Here is a 19,478-nt window from a genome sequence, read left to right as displayed (position 1 = left end):
CATAAAAATAAAGAAAAGGGGAGCTCTAGTAGACCAAACAGACCTTCTAAGAGATGTCTTTTGAAGTCCAATTATAGGAGATAAAAATGCTGCCAAGTCTACCAGTGCGAACACTTCATGCTATGAAAAAGAGAATTATTTTTATCTTCTCCTTGCATTTAAGAGAAAAGAATGAAAAGGTGAAAATGAGAAGCTTCAAAATAGGTCTATATTTAACCATATCTGCAAGTAATACATTTAATCCAGAACTCTTACATACTGTGACACTTGTATTAAAATAATTAAAGTTAACAATGGCAATCCCTTTAGGTAGAAAAGTGATCCTTAGGGAGGGAGAAAGGGGAAAAGAAAAGAACTGATGTCCTGAAAATTAGCTGTACACCCTTGGAAGAAGGGAATAAATCTTTTTATGTTGCCCATGCCCCTTAGGCTATATACCTACCTCCATTTGGTAAATACACCCTCCCTGGGAAGTGATGAGACATCATGGCTTTCAGCAGCAGCTGAAAGGTCAACAGCAATAGAGGGGATGGTGGAAGTGAAAAACATCCAGTCCTATCCCACTGGGATGAATAATTCCCCGATGAAAAGCTTTACTTGCCACCAGAGAGTAACAGCTGTATTCTTGAAACCCATTTTGGATATATTTGTAAATAATTAAATGCCACAGCCTTTAACTCATTTATTGACTATCTTAGAAGTGCAACCAGGGCTCTTTCTAACTCATGAATAAAGAGCAGAGGAGTCCCTGTTGCCAAAGGGATGAGCAGTAATCAGGAGAAAAGCAAGTCCATCGGATGAAGAAGTATGACAGAACAACAAAGTTCATCTTCAGTGTAATACTGGGTCTAATATCCAGATAAAGATGGATTCTGACTATACAAGGGAAGAAAAAGAAGTAGGCTGACAAACTTTTTATGGCCTTTTCTAGATGTAGCATCAGTAATGACACTTTCGCTCCTGTATCAGACTTTTCCCAAAGAAATCCCTCCTTGCTTGGCAATGTGACTTTCCTGGAGACACAGCAACAAATTACTGCAAAAGTCAAAGCCCTTTTCTTCCCACCCTTCATCTCAGAAACCATGACACTTATTATTTCATGTGAAAAAACAAACACATAAAAGCAGTAAGGAGAAAGGCTAGGCCATGAGAAACCCATTTCTACCCATCCATCCCCCTGCAAATGGAGCACAGGTTGGGAAGACTGAGCAACAGAATTGGGGTAACAAGAGCAAATTGGATTTGTTGAGCAGGTTTTGACTGTTCTTGAGATTGAATTAAAAAAGCTGCTTGTGGGGAGGAATGGGATCTGGCTCATGGCAGCCCACGGGGTGCCTTGGTAGGCTGGAGCCCTGGCTGGAGCTTGGCCATCCCCAGCCCCATCCCACCCACCCTTTCCCACTGCACTTCCTGGGGAGAGCTGGGTGGTAGATTCCTCTGACACAGAGCTACCTGCAGTAAGTCAGGCTCTTTACCTAGAAATAAGTGATGCCAATCATGTATGAAGTGTATATTAAATAGGAAGCATTAAAGAGGGATTGTTAAACTCAGCATGTTAAAGGGGAGATTCTTCTTTCCTTTCCCTGCTCTGCTTGTAAAGAAACCAGGTGCTTGACAAAATATAGAAGGAAAACTCAGAAAATCTAGCTTCATTTTGCCAGAAAGCTATAATTTGGGATCAGCTAAGTCAGAACAAGGTAAAAAGAAGCTATAGCTCTGAAAAGAACACAGAAGGAGAAGGGAGGGGAGGGAGAGTGGAAGTGATGAAAGCACCACCTCCACTTTCAAGCTGTTAATGACACCCAGCTGGTTTTCACCACTGGGAATATTACTTACCTCCCTCTGAAAGTTAAGGTAATGCATTCTATTAAACAGGAAAGAGTACGAAGTGACTAACATCCACTCCTGGGCAGAGGGGTTTCAGCATGGTGTTTTTATCCTCCTTTCTACACCATCAGTAAAGTAGCAGAGAAAGCCATGTTGAACAGCACTGCGAAGTTAATGCAATTTATGCACTGACATTTTGCAACAAAATCCTTTTGCCAAGGTTTAATTACAAAACTTGGTGGACTCCTTTTACATACTGAAACAAATTTTAATTAAAAACTTCACAGTGCATTAAGTCAACTTCGTTTATGCAATTTACTTGACAAATTTGATACCCATGTGATAAACTTGACAAGTCCTCTTGGATTTTTAAATTGGCTTTATTTTTGTCAAGAATCCCTTGATAGATTTCAAAATGTCCCCTGGCCAAAGCTGACATGATGTGAAGGGCTGAGTGGGAGCTGCCTCTGGCTCCCATCCTGGATACGGACCCACTTTTTGATTAATAAATATATCTGTACGTGTATCTGTCCAGATCCTGTTTGAGACTGAAAACATCCCAGGCTCCTGGTGTCACCCAAGATGAATTACTTAGTCATTTTGCAAACATGGTGCCTCACTGTCTTTGAAGGCCCCAAATTAATTCTCAAAGTCCTTGAAATCCCCCAAATGTGCCGCCTCGTACCATACATTAGAGGCAAACTTAAGGCTCTGGTCTGGAAAGCTGTGTGGTACCCAGATGGAGGGAGGTGAGGAAAGCAGCTTCTCAGAGCCCAGCTGTCATCTCTGCCAGGGCACTGAAACCACATGGCTGCTTCAGATCTTCTGCTTGGTTTTTAGGGCAAGCAAGAACACCACACCATTAGATTTAATGACTCACCCAGGGGATAATATTTTTCCTGAGAAAGGGACAATTGTATGCCACCAATTGAACACATCCAAGTGTCTGCCAGACTCTTCCACTCTGCCAGCTCTTGGCCAAGAAAACTATGTGACAGCCACCAGGTGGAGAGCATTCAGTGCAATACAAATAAATAAATGTAATCGAGAAAACATCCAAAAACATCTGTTAAAGTGATGTTAAATAAATGTAAATATAAAATTTGCAAAAGCGTTTTCCAAAAGTTACATTAAACAAACGCAATTAAGAAATATCAAAACACGGTTTTAAAAAGTGGTGTTCACGACTGTGACCTGAAACAGGTTGTTTGTAATATGGTTGATTAAGTTGCCTTTATCTCACCGTTAATTTTTCATGTTACCAATTATGTGACCCATACAATTGAACTCCCTAATTTATGCACAGTTTCCTGATAAAGCTCAGAGCCCTGTGAACTTCTGGTCAGAGTGCTGAACAAACTCTACCTGCTGCTTGGCACCCAATTGTCCCACCAGAGTCAGGCCTATAGCAGTGTCCAGTGGGGAGTTGGTCAGTGTTGAGCTGCCCACTGGGAAGGGGTTTGCAGCACACAGTTGTCCCAGACCCCTTTTTACTGCTTCATGGCTGGTGGAAGGCACTGGAACTGGTGTGTGTGTGCTTTGCCATGCTACTACATAGCATAGAAGAACAATTTTTCCTCCCACAGCCAGGTCTAAGCTCTCAGGGCACTTCCAGGAACACTCCCAGGATGAAGACCAGGAGGCTTATTGGTCTTGATTTTGATTAAGAGATAGGCTTAGATATGTGTTCAACTATAGACACCATACACATGATGATTACACCAGTATTTAACCAGGATTTAGAGAACCTGACAGTTTTTATCTCTGGTTTTTTTTTTCAAAAAGGAAATACAGCATAGTAATAAACAACTAAGTGATGTTTACCATACTGCAATAATCTAGCACAAGTGTTAAGAAATGGCTTGTTGTTTTTAACACATTTGGGGTGCTCACAGCAAAACATCCAGTGAATGAAGAGAAGAATAATAACGAAGATGACTGAGTAGGGTCCAGAATGCCAGGTTGTTACCTCACTGATTCAGCCCCAGGTTACCGACAGGAGACCAGTGCCCTTGATGGCTCCCTGCCCATCTGCTGACAACAGGGTTAGAAACTCCTTTGGTATCTATCAGACAAGTAGCTATACAAGGACAAACTGTAATCTCACAAAAAATTGGGCTAAAGCCCAAAGAGATGATCCAGGTTTAATTGACAAGAATCCTTATAGGGTGCACAAGACTTTATCTGTTGCCTGTGGCTGGTTTTGTGAATAAAGAATGTTTGTCATACTGCCAAGTGAGCATCTTTAGTAATAAATGAAATTAGCATTACTGGGAAACTGATGTGGTCAACAAGTGTTTGTCTTTAAATTATAAACAGCCAGTGCTTTTCAGCCATGGCAAAATGTGATTAAGAAAGCTCATAAAATTTCTCAACCTTTGTTAAGAAAAATAATTTATGCTTTAAACATTCAATCAATCAAAAGTTTCAGAACTTGCCAGAGACATAGAGGGGTTTTATAATGCAGTAGTTCATAAACTACATAACCATTTACATTTTCACTCAATTCACTTGTGGCATTAACTTAATGCTAACTTAGGCAGCACTAGGAAATGACGAAAATGTCAAAGAACCAGAAGAAATGTATGTTGATAATGGACATACTAAATAACATAATCACATCTGTGCAAATGGCTTTTGAGTACAAAACGTGTCTTGCTTAAATAGTAAGAGTCTCATGCATAGGGCTAAGAAAGCCTAGTTACTTGGCTGATCAAATAGGAGTTTTATTTTTATAGTTAGGACCAGGTTTCCTCCACATCTGCTCTGGCAGGAAAATGACAGTGGTGACATATCTGTTTTTTTTTGCCCTTTGCAAAATCCCCATCATATGGCATGTGAACAAAGATCAATCTTAGGCACAAAGGGAACTGGAGGAATCAATCCATCTTAACCTGTGCATATATCCAAGCAAAGTAAACCCCCCATCTGAGGGCTTTTATTAAAACTATTATTGCTAATGTCTTCCTCATATTCTTTAAAATCTTGTACTTGCTGAAGGGAAGAAGCCGACAGGGTGTATTTGAATTCATACAAATGCAAATAGAGAGTGCATCAATTTATTAATTTTTTCACTCTTGAGTGCCGTTTACCAGCAGTACTCTGTTCTTGTCATGCTGTAATCCAGATCCCTGGAAAAACCCCACAAGACCCTCCCCTGAATCCCAACAAATACCCAATATGTGCACTTCACCATAATTCTTACTCAGCTAATCCCTCTGTATAATGTTTCTTTTCACCAGACTCAAAGTGATGGAGTAAGCAAGCAAACCCAAAATAATAACCAACAAGTGCTAGCAGACTTATGAATGGATATCAAGTTTGAGGGGGGTTTTTGAGGACCAGAGAAAAGAGAGAGAGAGAGAGGTATCTTGGAGATGCCTGTGCAAAGGTAATTCAGGGTAATTTCAAGTGCCAAAATAATGTGAATCCATGCCTGTGCACTTCAAAGCCTCTAACTTCAAAATAAAAGAAATTTAAAAAGAGACATGGATCCTACTTACATCTATTTTCTTCACTATGGAACATCAGTTCATTCCAAAGCCTAGGCAGCTTCCAAGATTAAACATCCTTAGAGAGAAAGAAATTACCTAATTATACTTTAATGGCTACTATGTGGGTACGGATGATTATGTCTGCATGTAACCTCAGTACTGGAAATTCATGACTTTTTGGTGAAAACTTGTAACACTGAATCCTAGGGGAAGGACCTGCGGGTGATGGTTGACATCTGGCTGAATATGAGCCAGAAGTGTGCTCAGGTAGCAAAGAAGGTCAGTGGCATCTTGGTCTGTATCAGAAATAGAGTGGCCAGCAGAAGGGAAGTGATCATGTCCTGTACTCAGCACTGGCGAGGCTGCACCTCAAATCCTGTGTTGAGTTCTGGGCCTCTCACTACAAGAAGGACATTGAGGTGCTGGAGTGAGTTCAGAGAAGGGCAGTGAAGCTGGTGAAGGGTCTGGAGTACAAGTCTCATGAGGAATGGCTGAGGGTACTGGGGTTGTTTAGCCTGGAGAAAAGGAGGCTGAGAGGAGACCTTATCACTTTATAGATATCCAAAAGGAGGTTGTATCAAGGTGGTTTTTGGTCTCTTTTCCCTAATAACAAGTGATGAGAGAGGAAGAACTGGCCTTGTGTTGTTCTAGATGAAGCTTGGATTATATATCAGGAATAATTTCTTCTCTGAAAGGGTTGTTAAGCATTGGAACAAGGCTGCCCAAGGAAGTGGTCGAGTCACCACCCCTGGAGGTATTTCACAGGTGTGCAGATGTGGTGCTTAGGGACATGGTCTGGTGGTGTACGTAGCAGACTTAGGTTTACTGTGGGACTTAAAAGTCTTTTCCAACCAAAGCAGTTCTACATCTCTATGGTTCTAGCTCATATTTTGCTTAATGATGAAGACAAGTTTCTTGCGGGAGATCCTTCCAACTGAAGCAATTGTACTTTCAAGGATAGTCAGAGAAGGAACCCCCAGATCAGCAGCAGCCCACAGATTTAAAGGAATAACACTACCAAAAAAAAAAAGCAACTCCCAACCTGATGTCTTCCCATCACAAAAATTTAAAAAATCCCTATTGGTATTTTTTCCTAGATGCAATTTAATTGGGGTCTCTTCAGAAGCATGTTATCCCATGCCCGCCTTTTGGGCATTGAGCACCTGGTGGTTTAATTCCTTATGAAAAATGAACTATCAGACTAAAGCAATCAGGAATCTGGCAAAATGTCATTCTGCTTAAACTCCCACTAGCAATTGCTTAAGATACTATCTCTCAAAGCTATTAGAAGTAAGATAATGAGCCCATATAACAGGGCTGACTATTTCAAAACAAATATGTACACCGGGTAACATAGTAATAACTCCGGCTGAATAATGCTGAAATACAATAGTGGGTGAAAACTGATACATATAAAGTGAACTGGGTTTTGTCCAAATAAACCAGCATTTCCTTGTCCGTGGCCTTTATTATTGGCTGGCTGAAGCCTTCAGACTGTGCTGGAGCACTAAGCTGTTACTGACCTTATTACAGGCTCACAGCTCAGCTGAGGCAAGAGGGCAGCTCTTGATCAGGTGGTCCAACCCCAGAGGCCATGAGATCAGAGCTACATCCTGCTGAGATTTGAGTATTTTGAAGGATGGAGACACCAGGATGTCTCTGAGTAACCTGCTTCTGTCTATGACTACCTTTTGGGGAAGAACAACACGATGTCCCAGTATAGGTTGGGGGCTGACCTGCTGGAGAGCAGTGTAGGTGAAAGAGACCTGGGGGTCCTGGTAGACAAGAAGATGACCATGAGCCAGCAATGTGCCCTTGTGGCCAAGAGGGCCAATGGCATCCTGGGGTGCATTAGAAAGGGTGTGGTTAGTAGGTCGAGAGAGGTTCTCCTCCCCCTCTATTCTGCATTGGTGAGGCCGCACCTGGAGTATTGTGTCCAGTTCTGGGCCCCTCAGTTCAAGAAGGACAGGGAAGTGCTTGAAAGAGTCCAGCGCAGAGCTACTGAGATGATTAAGGGAGTGGAGCATCTCCCTTATGAGGAAAGGCTGAGGGAGCTGGGTCTCTTTAGTTTGGAGAAAAGGAGACTGAGGGGTGACCTCATCAATGTTTTCAAATATGTAAGGGGTGAGTGTCAGGGAGATGGAGTTAGGCTTTTCTCAGTGGTGACCAGTGATAGGACAAGGGGTAATGGGTGTAAATTGGAGCATAGGAGGTTCAAGTTGAATATCAGAAAAAATTTTTTTACTGTAAGGGTGACAGAGCCCTGGAACAGGCTGCCCAGGGGGGTTGTGGAGTCTCCTTCACTGGAGACATTCAAAACCCGCCTGGACACGTTCCTAGGGGATGTACTCTAGGGGGCCCTGCTCTGGCAGGGGGGGTTGGACTAGATGATCTTTCAAGGTCCCTTCCAACCCCTAGGATTCTATGATTCTATGATTCTATGATTCATAATTAAGTATCGGTTTCTTTTGTTTGAATGGAATTTATTGAATGAAACACATTTCAGTTTGTGCCCATTATCTCTCATCCTGTATCTGGGCAACACAGATAAGGGTCTGGCTCCATATTCTCTACATCAGATGATTATACCTGCTCAGCTTCTCCCATATCAAGGTTGCTTGAATTCCTCAGCCATCCTTGTGGCATGTATCATGGAGCTCACTCTGGTCTGTCCCTGTCTCATACTGGTGGTCGCAGAGCTGGACTCAGCTTTCCAGATGTGTCTCAGCAGGGCAAACTGGAGGGAAGGGATTATCTCCCTTGGCCTGCTGGCAATTCACTGTCAGATTCAGCCAAGTGTACTGTTGACCTTCTTTCTAGCAATTGCTGCTTCATGTTCAACTTGCATCCACCTGGACCCACAGGACTTTTTCTGCAAAGCCACTTTGCAGTGGGTTGACTCCAGCATGTCCTGGTGCACGGGGTTGTTACTCCCAGGGGGAGGACAGGGCACTTCCCCTTGCTGAACTTGATGAGGTTCCCGCCAGCCCATTTCTCCAGCCTATCGAGGTCTCTCTGGACACCATGAGGAAATCATTCCAGCAATATTCTTTTGTCATTTCTGAGCTTTGAAGAGCTGCTACAAATGTGCCTGCCCTTGTCTCCAGGACTGAAGGCTACTAATGCCATACATGTCAGACAGTTGTAATAAAAAAAAAAAAAAACCAAACAAAAATCCTGGGCATGTGTTACAGATCTTAATTGGACAGCATTCCAACAGCTAGAGACCTGGAATTCTTATGATGGCAAGATGTCTCGGATGATGATGTGAAGCTGGTTTCTAAAAGTCAAATAATAAGCCAGATGTATTAGCTTTTGTTGAACAAAAATTCTTTTTACACATGAATTTCTTGTATTAATTACATTAATAAAGTTTTCATCTCATAACACTACAGTGTGATGAATAGTGAAATTTGATTATGCTCTTGTGGAGTGCAGCTCAGGGCAAGGCTATGATTTTGTCATGTGAAAGGATGACTCTAAGCTCAATATCAAAGAGAGAAGTCTGATAATGAGTAATAAAATAGCATCTTACCTGACACAATATTTAAATGCGCTGCTTTTTCTCTCTCTCTCTTTTTTTTTTTTTTTTTTTTTTTTTTTTTTTTGAGGGTGTGTAGTGAGTTTCTGACTCAAACAACTGATTTTGATGTAGAGGACTAGAGACACTGCAAAGCCCATGGATGAAGGCTATATTCTCAGTATAATTGTGCAGCACCAGGTGTGTAGAATACAGTTGGAAGCCACACAAAGGCAGAACAAACAAGACTCTGTCAGACACACTCACTTTATGTACCCACCATATATACACCCCCCCACATTTTTTTCTTAAAAGCACAGAACTACAGAATCTGGGGTATATGACCCCAGAAATGTTTTCTATTCCATCAACATCTTCTCCCCCAACTCTTAATGGCTTTTTAAGCTGTAGCAAATACCAGACTATAGTATAAGTGCAGAATACATCTGGCCTAATGGCCCCACAGAACAATGATGTTTGAGTCTTCTGGATCAAAGCTGTAATATAAATGTGCTTCTTTTTGTTGTTTTACTTGTGTTTTCCTGCTGTTTCCTGAGCATGGTGGGACTTCAGGAAATGCAATTTCTATTCCAGTCCTTCAAACTGAATACAACCTTGAAAATCAGAAGCAGTACTTCATGTATTTGATCTGTACATTTGAACAAATTAAAGCCTGTGTCTGTGACACTTAAAAGAGGGTGCTCCTTTGTTTAATATGCATAAGTGTATACTAATGGTTTAAGTAAAAAATACTGATGCAAATCCATCTGAAAGATAATGTGCAAGAATAAACCGACAGCTTACAGCCATTTATTTATGGTATTTTAAATACCAATTTAATGCATTTCTCAAGTAAGAATTTATAAATCTGGTAATTTATAGAAAAAATAAATCACAGCTTCTCAAAAAGCCAACTTTCAACAGTTTGAACAACACACAGTTAACAATATATTTCAACTATGTTGGTAGAAAGTTAACAGTGGTGTGAAATTCTTAAAAAATATTTGCAACGGCAATTGTAAATAAAATAATGATTTTTACTCAGTGAAAAATAGGGATTGTGTTTCCCAGTAAAAGATAAGTCAGAAAAGCAGCAAAAAAATCCCTCTCCTACAGATTATGTGCTACCCTCTCCTCCCGTCATACACATCACTGGCAAAGGCAACACTTCAGCATTCATCGTTCCCAGGTTCAGTGCTTCCATGTTTTTGGCAAGAAGTCATACCCAGAAGTCCAGTATTTGAGGTGGGTGCTGTGCTCCTCCCATGTGCTCCAAAAGCTGCTGCTACTCCTGTTGCTTGGGATAAGGTGGAATCAGCAACAGCTCCGAGTAAAGGTAAGGAGTATAAAGATTTTTCTATAGGTTCATGTTAATTTTTCACTCTTTTTTCACCTCTGCAATACAAACTGGAAAACTCATAAATTTTAGTTGTCACACTTGACATTTAAGTATTTATAGGAGATACAGGATTTGAGTGATGATGTTATATTTTCACCTGTGCACAAAAACCCTGTCTGTTTAATTTACACATGCAACCACAGGACGAAAAATGATCCTTCTCTAACTTCTTAATTAAAAGTCACATTTTCAAAGGTCATTGCACTTGACAATAAAAAGGCAATTGATATGCATTTGATATTAAATATATTGTACAGACCTGAACTTCTGTGCAATCCGTTGCTTTAGACACACACATATATAACATTTTTTAAAAAAACTAAGCATCTAATCATAGCTTAACTAAGAAAAACAAACTTTGTTAAAGACAATTTTTGAAGACAAAAATCCACAAGAACAAATGCACACAAAAACCCGCTCCCTTTAACTCCTAGTGCATTTAAACACTTTGAAATTTTCCATGTAGTTCCCACATGTAACCTTCCTAGCATTCTATACTGATCTAAAGACACTACACAAGAACATATTTTCTCTGATGTAACCAGTAAGGCTGGCACTTGTCATGCTGTTGGTTTACAAACAGGAAAGCTGAAGATAAGGTTATTTTTCTCACTCCTGCACTTACGGAGGACAAAAATTTTCAAAGTGAAAGCAACTCAGTTGTCACAAATTGTCTGTAAATTCCAGTGGCCCACTTCAGGTGCCAAGTGCTTACTCTTCCAAGCTAGGGGTTTGGGTTGTACCAGCATATTTTGTGACAATTTGCTGTTAAAAATATGGACATGGAAATTGAAAGGGAGATTTTGGTCCCTGAGCTATACTAAGTGAGATCAAGAACTCAAGCAGTGGTATTAAATTTGGGAATGGACCCTCTTAAGGAAAAATAAGTTATCTCTAACTTTGAAAGTTTCACTTAACAATCACTAAAATATCCTTAAGCAGGATGACAGAATCTATGTGGGATTGGTCAAGAAAAGTGCATTGCACAGAGTAGTTTAAAGAGTTTCCAGTTGCAGAGGACCAAGAAGCTGTCCTGGCAATAGCATGCTATATTAAATTTGTCTTTCCAAACACAAAACAACATGATACATGGTCTTAACCAAAACATCTATTTACTCCTATCTCTTTAAAGGTATAACTACACAACTTAGTGTCTTAAATACTTGTAATGGACAAACTGACTACATATGCCAGAAGCCAAACCAAACTTTTTAACTTTGTGATTGATCATTTCAATGCCCTCTGTGAGCTGTATGAGCAACCTTTTCATTGCCTAACCAGAGGCAATGTGTGCTACTGAGAATACATTTTGAGCTAGTGTTTAAAAGGTAGCTAGTGTTTAAAAGGTTTGTACCACTGAAGGCATTTCAGACCAGCAGTAGCTAGCATAAAATATTTTTTGCAACCACAGACATATGATAGGTAATTCACAGCAGCTGGGAGAATTTGAAGATGTTTATGAAGTTCTGTAGTGCATCATTAACTTCCTGTAATGCGTTGTATAAAGTACCAAAGCCCTGAAAAGGATAGCTAAACACCTGACATTACCTCAGAAGTTGTGGGGTTTTATTATAGCAACTTTCTCAAACAAAGCTAGGGCCAGCAAAATTTCAGAGGATGTTGTGAGATGATAGTCCACACAAAGGCCTCAATTGCAGTTAGAGCAGATGGGGAAGGCAGAAGAGTGGTGAAAGACTGAAGCCTTAAGTTTCAGTGTACCTTTGGGAGGTTACTCAGGGACTGGCAACAGATTCATGAATGGATTAAGACACACAAGCAGTATAATCACGTTGGTGGAAGAATCTCTTTAGACAATAAACCAAAACAAAACAAAAAATCAGCTGCATCCAGAGTCCATTGAGTAGTCTCATTTACCAGCACCTTAAATGAGAAACAATGTGTATTAGTAACATGGAATTTATATAATACAGCTGAGCTATAGGGGAAACTAAGTACAACCACCTTTTGTTTTCCATTAAACTATAAGTTAGAGGTATCTTGTGACACCAGTAAAACCAGAATTTTAGTGAATAGGACGTGTATATAGTAGGATAGAAGAGGCCATACTGTAAAGATGGGTAAATTTTTAACAAGTAGAAGAATTGTAGAGTACACTTAGTTTATTTTTTTCTGAATATGAGATCAGTTTTCAGAAATTTGTGAAACATCATTGCAACCAATGTGTAGAAATTCACAGTGATTACTATCTGTAAAACAGGAGTCAATTTGGCAGCATCTATCACAACACAAGAAGCTAAAAAGGAAAAGCAGAATCTGAACCCCACCCAAAGGGTATTTGAGCAGGAAGAATATTGTAATACTATCTGCACGTACACTTTCTTCTGTGAGAACAAAGAACTTCACACCCTAAATGTCACACAAGATCCCACATATAGTCAAATCTCACTTGTACCTCACTTGGGAGGTACCAACTGAAGCATGCAAAGACATTTCCTTAATTTTGAATCTTACAAAATATAGCACCACTTTTAGTTAGCTACCATCCCCCAAAAAGGTACAGCTATAGAGTATGTTGAAACCTCTCAGATGCCAACTTCCAAAACTAGTGTGAAAAACATAGCAGAACCATAGCATGAGGAGTCTAGAAGTCTATAAGCATAAGTCACTATATACAACTTGCTTTACTAGTGAAATAAACTAAATACTGGCACCGACTCCCCTGGGAGAGAGAAGAATAAAGATCATAAAAGAAGGTACAAACACCTGACCTAATTATGATGAGACTGTGAAATGATATAATGAAATATAGTCTCACTCTTCACATTCTGTCATCAGATGCTGCATGAAAAGGCAGTTAGTTGAGCAGTTCTGTAAAAGGGATTTTGCCACATTAGAGGTCTCTGTTCTGCCACAGCAGATTATTCCTTTGCATTTCAGTAGTTGTAAAAATCATACCCCTGCCCTACATGTTCAACAACAGCACTGTTGCCCTGCCAAGACTTACTGCTGTTTCAGCACACGAAGGATGAATTGAAACCTCAGCAGATTCAATCCCCAAACCTATGATACTGATGACTGCTTTGGGGTTCCTGTATTTCACTAAAATGTAACAAAGTAATTAATGGAGTTCCTATACTAAAGTTAGAAGGAAAACCTGGTCAGATAGTTCAGGCTTTTAAAAACAAAAGGATATTTACCAGAGTAAATGCCTAATGGGAGGCAGCTTTATTCCACTCAGCAACACAAATTCTATATATCACGTTCTACCCTAACACATAGCTGAGAAAAAACAACCTGTACATACCATCACTGACACTACTCAATTTTACATATCATAATTTTAAAAACAAGTAAGAGCTGGAAATTTCTTGCAAATCTCCTCTCCCCAAGCTTAATGTAAATATTATACCAATATACAGAAAAAATGGGTTCTGAAGGCTGGAGTAAGTTGAGATGAATTCCGTTTTCACTTGTGGGTCAGAAAGGCACTGAGAAGATTATGGCAAGGAGAAAAAAAAGATTCTATTTTATGAGTTTCAGCAGTGCAAGTTTAGCTATTTATATGCAGGTCACTGATTAGTTGCTTTTAAGATGCAATAAACCCAGAATTTAAGTTGCTTATCTGCCCACTGGACATTGATCTTCATATTATTTTAGGTATCCCCCATGTGGTGAAGAACCGGACCTGGAAGTTGCTTAGTTCAGCTTGTTAAAAATTTACCCAATTATTCACAGTTGTTTTTATGTTATCCTTCATAATCAAGATTGTTGTCATTCACAGGTACATTCCAGAGTTAGTAAATCAACGACAATCCATTCATTCAGTTTGATTTTTGCCTAGCATTAGTTTAGATTGATTATAGTTCTCCTATAAGCTCAGTCTCTTCCATGCAAGGAAAATTAAAATTTAATAGTTAATTCAGGTTGAATGAGTAGAAACAAAATACAAACATATAATCACAGAAGCATGCTAGAGTCCTCCACTCTGTATAATTAGCACCCTCCCCCCCACCTCTAACACCAAAACAAAGATAGAATACTTAACAACCACTCCAGAAAGTTTACTAAATAGCTACACTGGCTATATTGTAAAATACTTTCTTTGGAATGAAATTAGGAAACACAACAATAAAGAAGAAATAACATCAGTACATAACATTCTTTTTCTTACCATAAGAATATCTTAATGAAATGTCTTACTTCTGCTATACATAACTAACACCATAATCCATATTAAGAACTTTCTTTCAAAATAAAACATGTTAATAGTTTGAGGATGCATCTTCATTGCATATGCACACAGTCCCTTTCCCCAGTTTAGCAAATAGGTTTTTTTAGCATCTCCTCTATTTACAGAAAATGAATTCACTTATCTATCAAGAGCAAAGTACAAAAAGAATACTCTCTAGGTTTAGTGGATGAAGATTTGCAACCATGCAATAGTTCCAAGAGGACCAGGAGAATGAAAACAGTGCATGAAGCCTTTTGGGGACAGAAGAAAAGGCTTCATGTTACTAAATGAGATCCTCAAAATAATCTGAAATCTTTTGAGAAGAAAAAAAGCATAAAGGGTAGAACCTTATTCTAACTGCAATGCACAGTGTAATGCAGGCAATGCAAAATTCTGCTATGCTGCTTCAACCTATATACTTTCTTTTATAAACTGTGTACAGTCTGAGTAGGTAGACAAAGGGAGACAGTTCAAGGTTTCATGTGCACCTAACAAATATGAATTTTATGGCACATGAGGATGAATTCAAGAAGGCATTCACTTGGTTCTCTTGGGTAACATGGGTCTGATTCACACCCTCAAACACTCGTGTGCATGAACAACAAAAAGCATCAGTCACTTTTGCTAAAAATAAACAGATGGAAGACAAAAAAAGCCAACACTTAAAACTAGTGTAGAAAGCTGTTACAGTGATCTAGTTCAAGTAATAACTAACCTGAGATGTACTTTGCTCCGATTAACATTATCATGCTACTCATAATAAAAAAACCCAAAGGCAGACTACAGAAGATACTAGTTCCACCTGATGTCATCCAGGGGAGGGTGATTCCAGTCAAGCAAATCAAAAGAGAAATATATACATAAATTGCAATATATGTGTTAAAAATCACGTAAACAACAAAAAGTAACAACTGTAGTGCCATTTGCAGAAAACGAAAAAAAAGATCATGCATAACCCGCACAGTAATTCAAAACAGGCTCTCAATATAAGATTTTGTGTTCTGATTTTACTGGTAGGACTATCTAGGTTGAGGCAATTTATATTCTTCAATCTTAAATACTCTCAGCAGGCATAAGACAAAATTTCAAAGCAAGTACTATGGAAAATAACATTTCCCTCCTCGGTGTTAAGCCAGATAATCACTGAGGGTAAGTTTTGATAAATATATCTCTTTTCACATGATCTTAAGAATAAGATCAAGTTTTATTTTCTGCAAAGCATAACTTTCTATCCTTCAAAAGGAAATAATTTTATTTAAGACATGCATCAAGCACTTGGGATTTTAGGATACATAACGAAGAGTTTAGATGCAAGGCTACTAAATCATAATGGACAATACTTGAAGTGAATCTTGTTACTCAACCTGTCATCTATTTCCCTTCCAAACAGCCTTGAGAGAATTGTTTGTATAACCATGGTGTTAAATAAGATACTTAAACTAATATATAGGATGACAAAAGGAAACTTTTAGCTTTCAAGAAGAAAGTAAGAGACCGTATGCAGCCTGAGGACTGCAACTGCAGATTCTTGAGGGAGTTTATATTCTGATGATTCTTTACATAATAATTTTCATTCTAAGAGTTTTTCCAACAAAGGGAAAATGAAATTAAATGAAATGAAGGTAAGGCCCACAAATGATGTGTTGTAGGATGATTCAGGACTAAAAACTTTTGCTGAAATAGTGCGGAAATACACATTCAAATTACAGATCCTACAAGACTGCAGGTTTTATTCAATTCAAACCTGACAGATGAAAAAGCCCTTTACTTCAAGATAAAGTTCTTGTTCAGGCTCTCTAAAGTGTTTGTACATTCTCTGTCTTGGAACATAGGTGTAAACAATTCTTCACATTATAACTGCTTGCTCTTAGTCCTTGGAGACAAACCAATTTTGATGTGGTTATCAATCCCTCCCTCTTTCACAGAAAATAATAAAGGCAAGACATAGGAAGAAAAATCACAGGATGAAACTTTTCTCATTTGGAACCCGAGGTTATAGTATAAGAAAGTTTATGAAATCCCTGCACTGTGTGTCTCCTAGGTAAGATTCTTCTGTTTCTTTTCAATGGCATTCTGCAAAACCCGCAGTTACTCTTGCTTTTATGTTCTCTTTTTTTAGAGTCTACAAGGTACTGCTTGTGCTCTCTTTTCAAGAGGAAGACAGAACTATCTATTTTACAGCTTTGTTTCCACAGTGGTTGTAAACAGTAATTTTAAAATCACTGGACTAGGCCAGTGATGGAGATGGCATGAACAGAGAGGTCACCAAACTTAAGATTAACTACCTAGGTTAATGACTAGGTAACAATATCTGACCTGCATTAATTTCTGATTTACCATTTGAAGGAGCTTCAGTTGTCTCCCAGCCCATAGATTTCATCACAGCTTTCTTCCATCTGGCAAAGCGATATTCACTCTCTGAAATTGAGAAATCAGCAAACAGAAAGGCCTTTCAACGTGTATGAATACAACCAGAAGTATTAAGAAGAAAACACTACAATGCTAATTTTCATTTCTTTTGCATAGTATAGTTTGTATGCACAAAATAAGTATTATAAAACGTTTTGAATCAAAAAAGGTCAAAATAACCCAAACCCCCACACTTATGCAAAGTATGGAGAAATAAACCCTAAAACCCTATTTTCTGCATGTTGATCAATAAGATTTCTAAGCAGGACAACATGAAGCAACTGTTATTTCAAGTAGAAGCCCTTCAGAATTGGAAATACTGTCTTGAAGTAGGGATTACAGCAGTGATTATAATCAAAATGGTGAGACAAAATTCTGTGCCAAAATTAAGAAACAATTGCACATGGATCAATTATGTCAAATATATGCTTTCCATCTCTAGAAGCACTTAAGAAAAGATTTAAAAGTTAGATAAAAAACAATTATTAACATAGGCTTTTTAAGGCCAAAAGAACTCTCCCCCAAATTGTCACTCTGTCTTTGCTACATATGTGAAAACTCACAATCATTCCCAGTAAAAACCTTTCAATATTTCTTTGATTTTATTGGCTATAAATCAAAAGCTACTAACTGCAATGCCAAGCTTCTTTTAAAAAGAAAAAATAAATTTGAAAGTATATATGCAAGTATATACAACCGTCCCAGTCATTACGTGGACAAAACAGCAAGTGAAATGCATTTCAAATTAAACACTACACAGTAGATCTTCAATACTTGAGAGGATATTAATATTTAGCTTTTCTCGTATCAGTATGCTAGATGGCAACAAAAAAGCCCCACTGATCTGTTGGACATAAAATAAGTTTTTAAGTTCTTAGATAATATGAAAGGGTTTTACCTTCTGGGTTGATCTGTGGTTGAAATCGTTCACATGTCACTGGTGTCAAATCTCCAGGATTCAGACTCCAAATTCCAACTCCTTCTGCAGCTCCTGCTGCCATAGCAGCTCCAAGACCTGTTGTTTCAGGCATTGATGGCTTTACTGAAGTAAATCAGAGAGAAGGCCACAATGGTTTTTAATGCAGGTCACCTTGATAACATCAAAACTAAAGATTTAAATATATATATATATATATATATATAATGCTATATAGTTTCTGTAACCATTATATGCTTCCTTTAACAACTGCAAATCTCATTTTATTGCCATTCACAGGGTTTGGAGGCTAACTTCACCTATAAGTCATCTAAATCTTTGAAATACTTCAGATGACTACTTCCTTCAAGACTGATCCACCCAACTGCCTGTTTTTTGCCATGTGCAGAGCTGCTGACCTCAGCCATCAGTTTCCTTGGAGTACTCCAGTTAATAACATAGCATTGTTTTTGGTCTTCTCCCTCCTCGAAGCAGTCATCAGTGACTAAGTTATCAGTCTTGTTCCCATACTCTAGACACTGTGTTATTAAAAGCATCTGTATTTAGAAAAGGCATCTTAACAGAGGTTACATGCCTGAATTACCAGTTTGTTTGCCCTCCACAAATGCCATGGAAGACCATCCTAAATCTGTTCCACTAACTCTAGAACTGCCTGCTTCTTTGATTCAGCCAGAGGATCCTTTAAGATCTGATTTTATTGATCATATTCTTTCACCTGCTAACTATGCATCTGCACAGATAGTACAAACCTTATGTATTACGTAGTGTTAAAGGCAAGCTATATCTCTGGAAGTGTCTCACATTTATGCATCAAAAACATCATTATGTTTTTCTCAATTATTTTCTAGATGTGTTTTAGGCAAGATTATTACTCTTATGCAGCAAGTTATCAGTCATCAGATGAAGATGTAAATGCCCTGATGTTACTCAGTGACACACTGCATCACAGAGTCCGAGAATGGTTTGGGTTGGAAGGGACCTCAAAGATCACCTAATTCCAATCCCCCTGCTCCCACTAGACAAGGTTGCCCAAAATCCCATCCAACCAGGTGCTGATAACTTACAGGGAGGAGGCATCCACAACTTCCCTGGGCAACCTGTTCCAGTGTCTCATCACCTTCATAATGAAAAATTTCTGAAAAATTTCTTCCTAAAGTCTAACCTCAGTCTACCCTCTTCCAGTTTGAAATCATTTGCCCTTGTCCTTTTACTACATACCCTCACAAAAAGTCATGTATTGATAGGGCAAGAGTTAAAATTTTGAAACATTTTCATCCTTAAGAATACTAATGTATAGCTTACAATACTCAGCAATTTGGGATCTGCTACAGCTGTTAAAATATATCTTCAGAATGATGCACCCTTTTCAGTGACATTCAAATGCTCCAGGTTTCAAGTGAGGCACTTAAAGTGAAGTCTTCAAAGAGCTCTGCAGTACTTAAACGCATCCTTCACAAGCTAGGAAGCCTTTTCTTTACTCTAGGGGGCTTCTGTGAAAGAAGTACTACAGGATCATTTCTGAAATGGGTGCATTGCTTTACAAAGGTATTGTAAACTTATATTTGCCTCAGAGAGGAAGAACACCGTTTGGGTTTGTATTTCATACAATGCATGCCAAGAAAACTGGCTGCAAGATTCTCACTGTTGTAACCTCTATTCCCTGCTTCAGTGCTGATGTGGGAGGAAATGGAATGGACAAG

At 38.8% G+C, this 19,478-nt stretch overlaps 1 protein-coding gene across 7 annotated transcripts in view; it reads right to left on the bottom strand.

Moving 5' to 3' along the window:
* Nucleotides 1-9,650: 9,650 nt before the first annotated feature.
* Nucleotides 9,651-19,478, bottom strand: part of GK (glycerol kinase) — a 39,339-nt gene continuing 29,511 nt past the window's right edge. For 2 of the 7 annotated variants that reach the window (XM_071750301.1, XM_071750310.1), the window contains 5 exons: nucleotides 17,740-17,883; nucleotides 16,770-16,850; nucleotides 15,148-15,234; nucleotides 13,206-13,300; nucleotides 9,651-12,121 (listed from right to left, as the gene is read on the bottom strand). In XM_071750301.1, coding sequence (XP_071606402.1) covers nucleotides 12,026-12,121; nucleotides 13,206-13,300; nucleotides 15,148-15,234; nucleotides 16,770-16,850; nucleotides 17,740-17,883 — 503 coding nt within the window. In that variant the 3' untranslated portion in view covers nucleotides 9,651-12,025. The remainder of the gene's footprint in view (nucleotides 12,122-13,205; nucleotides 13,301-15,147; nucleotides 15,235-16,769; nucleotides 16,851-17,739; nucleotides 17,884-19,478) is intronic. The other 5 variants (XM_071750318.1, XM_071750327.1, XM_071750357.1 and 2 more) reach the window with 3 other exon arrangements.

This window comes from Heliangelus exortis, chromosome 1, assembly GCF_036169615.1.
Source record: "Heliangelus exortis chromosome 1, bHelExo1.hap1, whole genome shotgun sequence".
Taxonomy (NCBI): domain Eukaryota; kingdom Metazoa; phylum Chordata; class Aves; order Apodiformes; family Trochilidae; genus Heliangelus; species Heliangelus exortis.
Note: the sequence above shows the minus strand (reverse complement) of the source record. Positions and strands in the feature narration are given on the sequence as shown.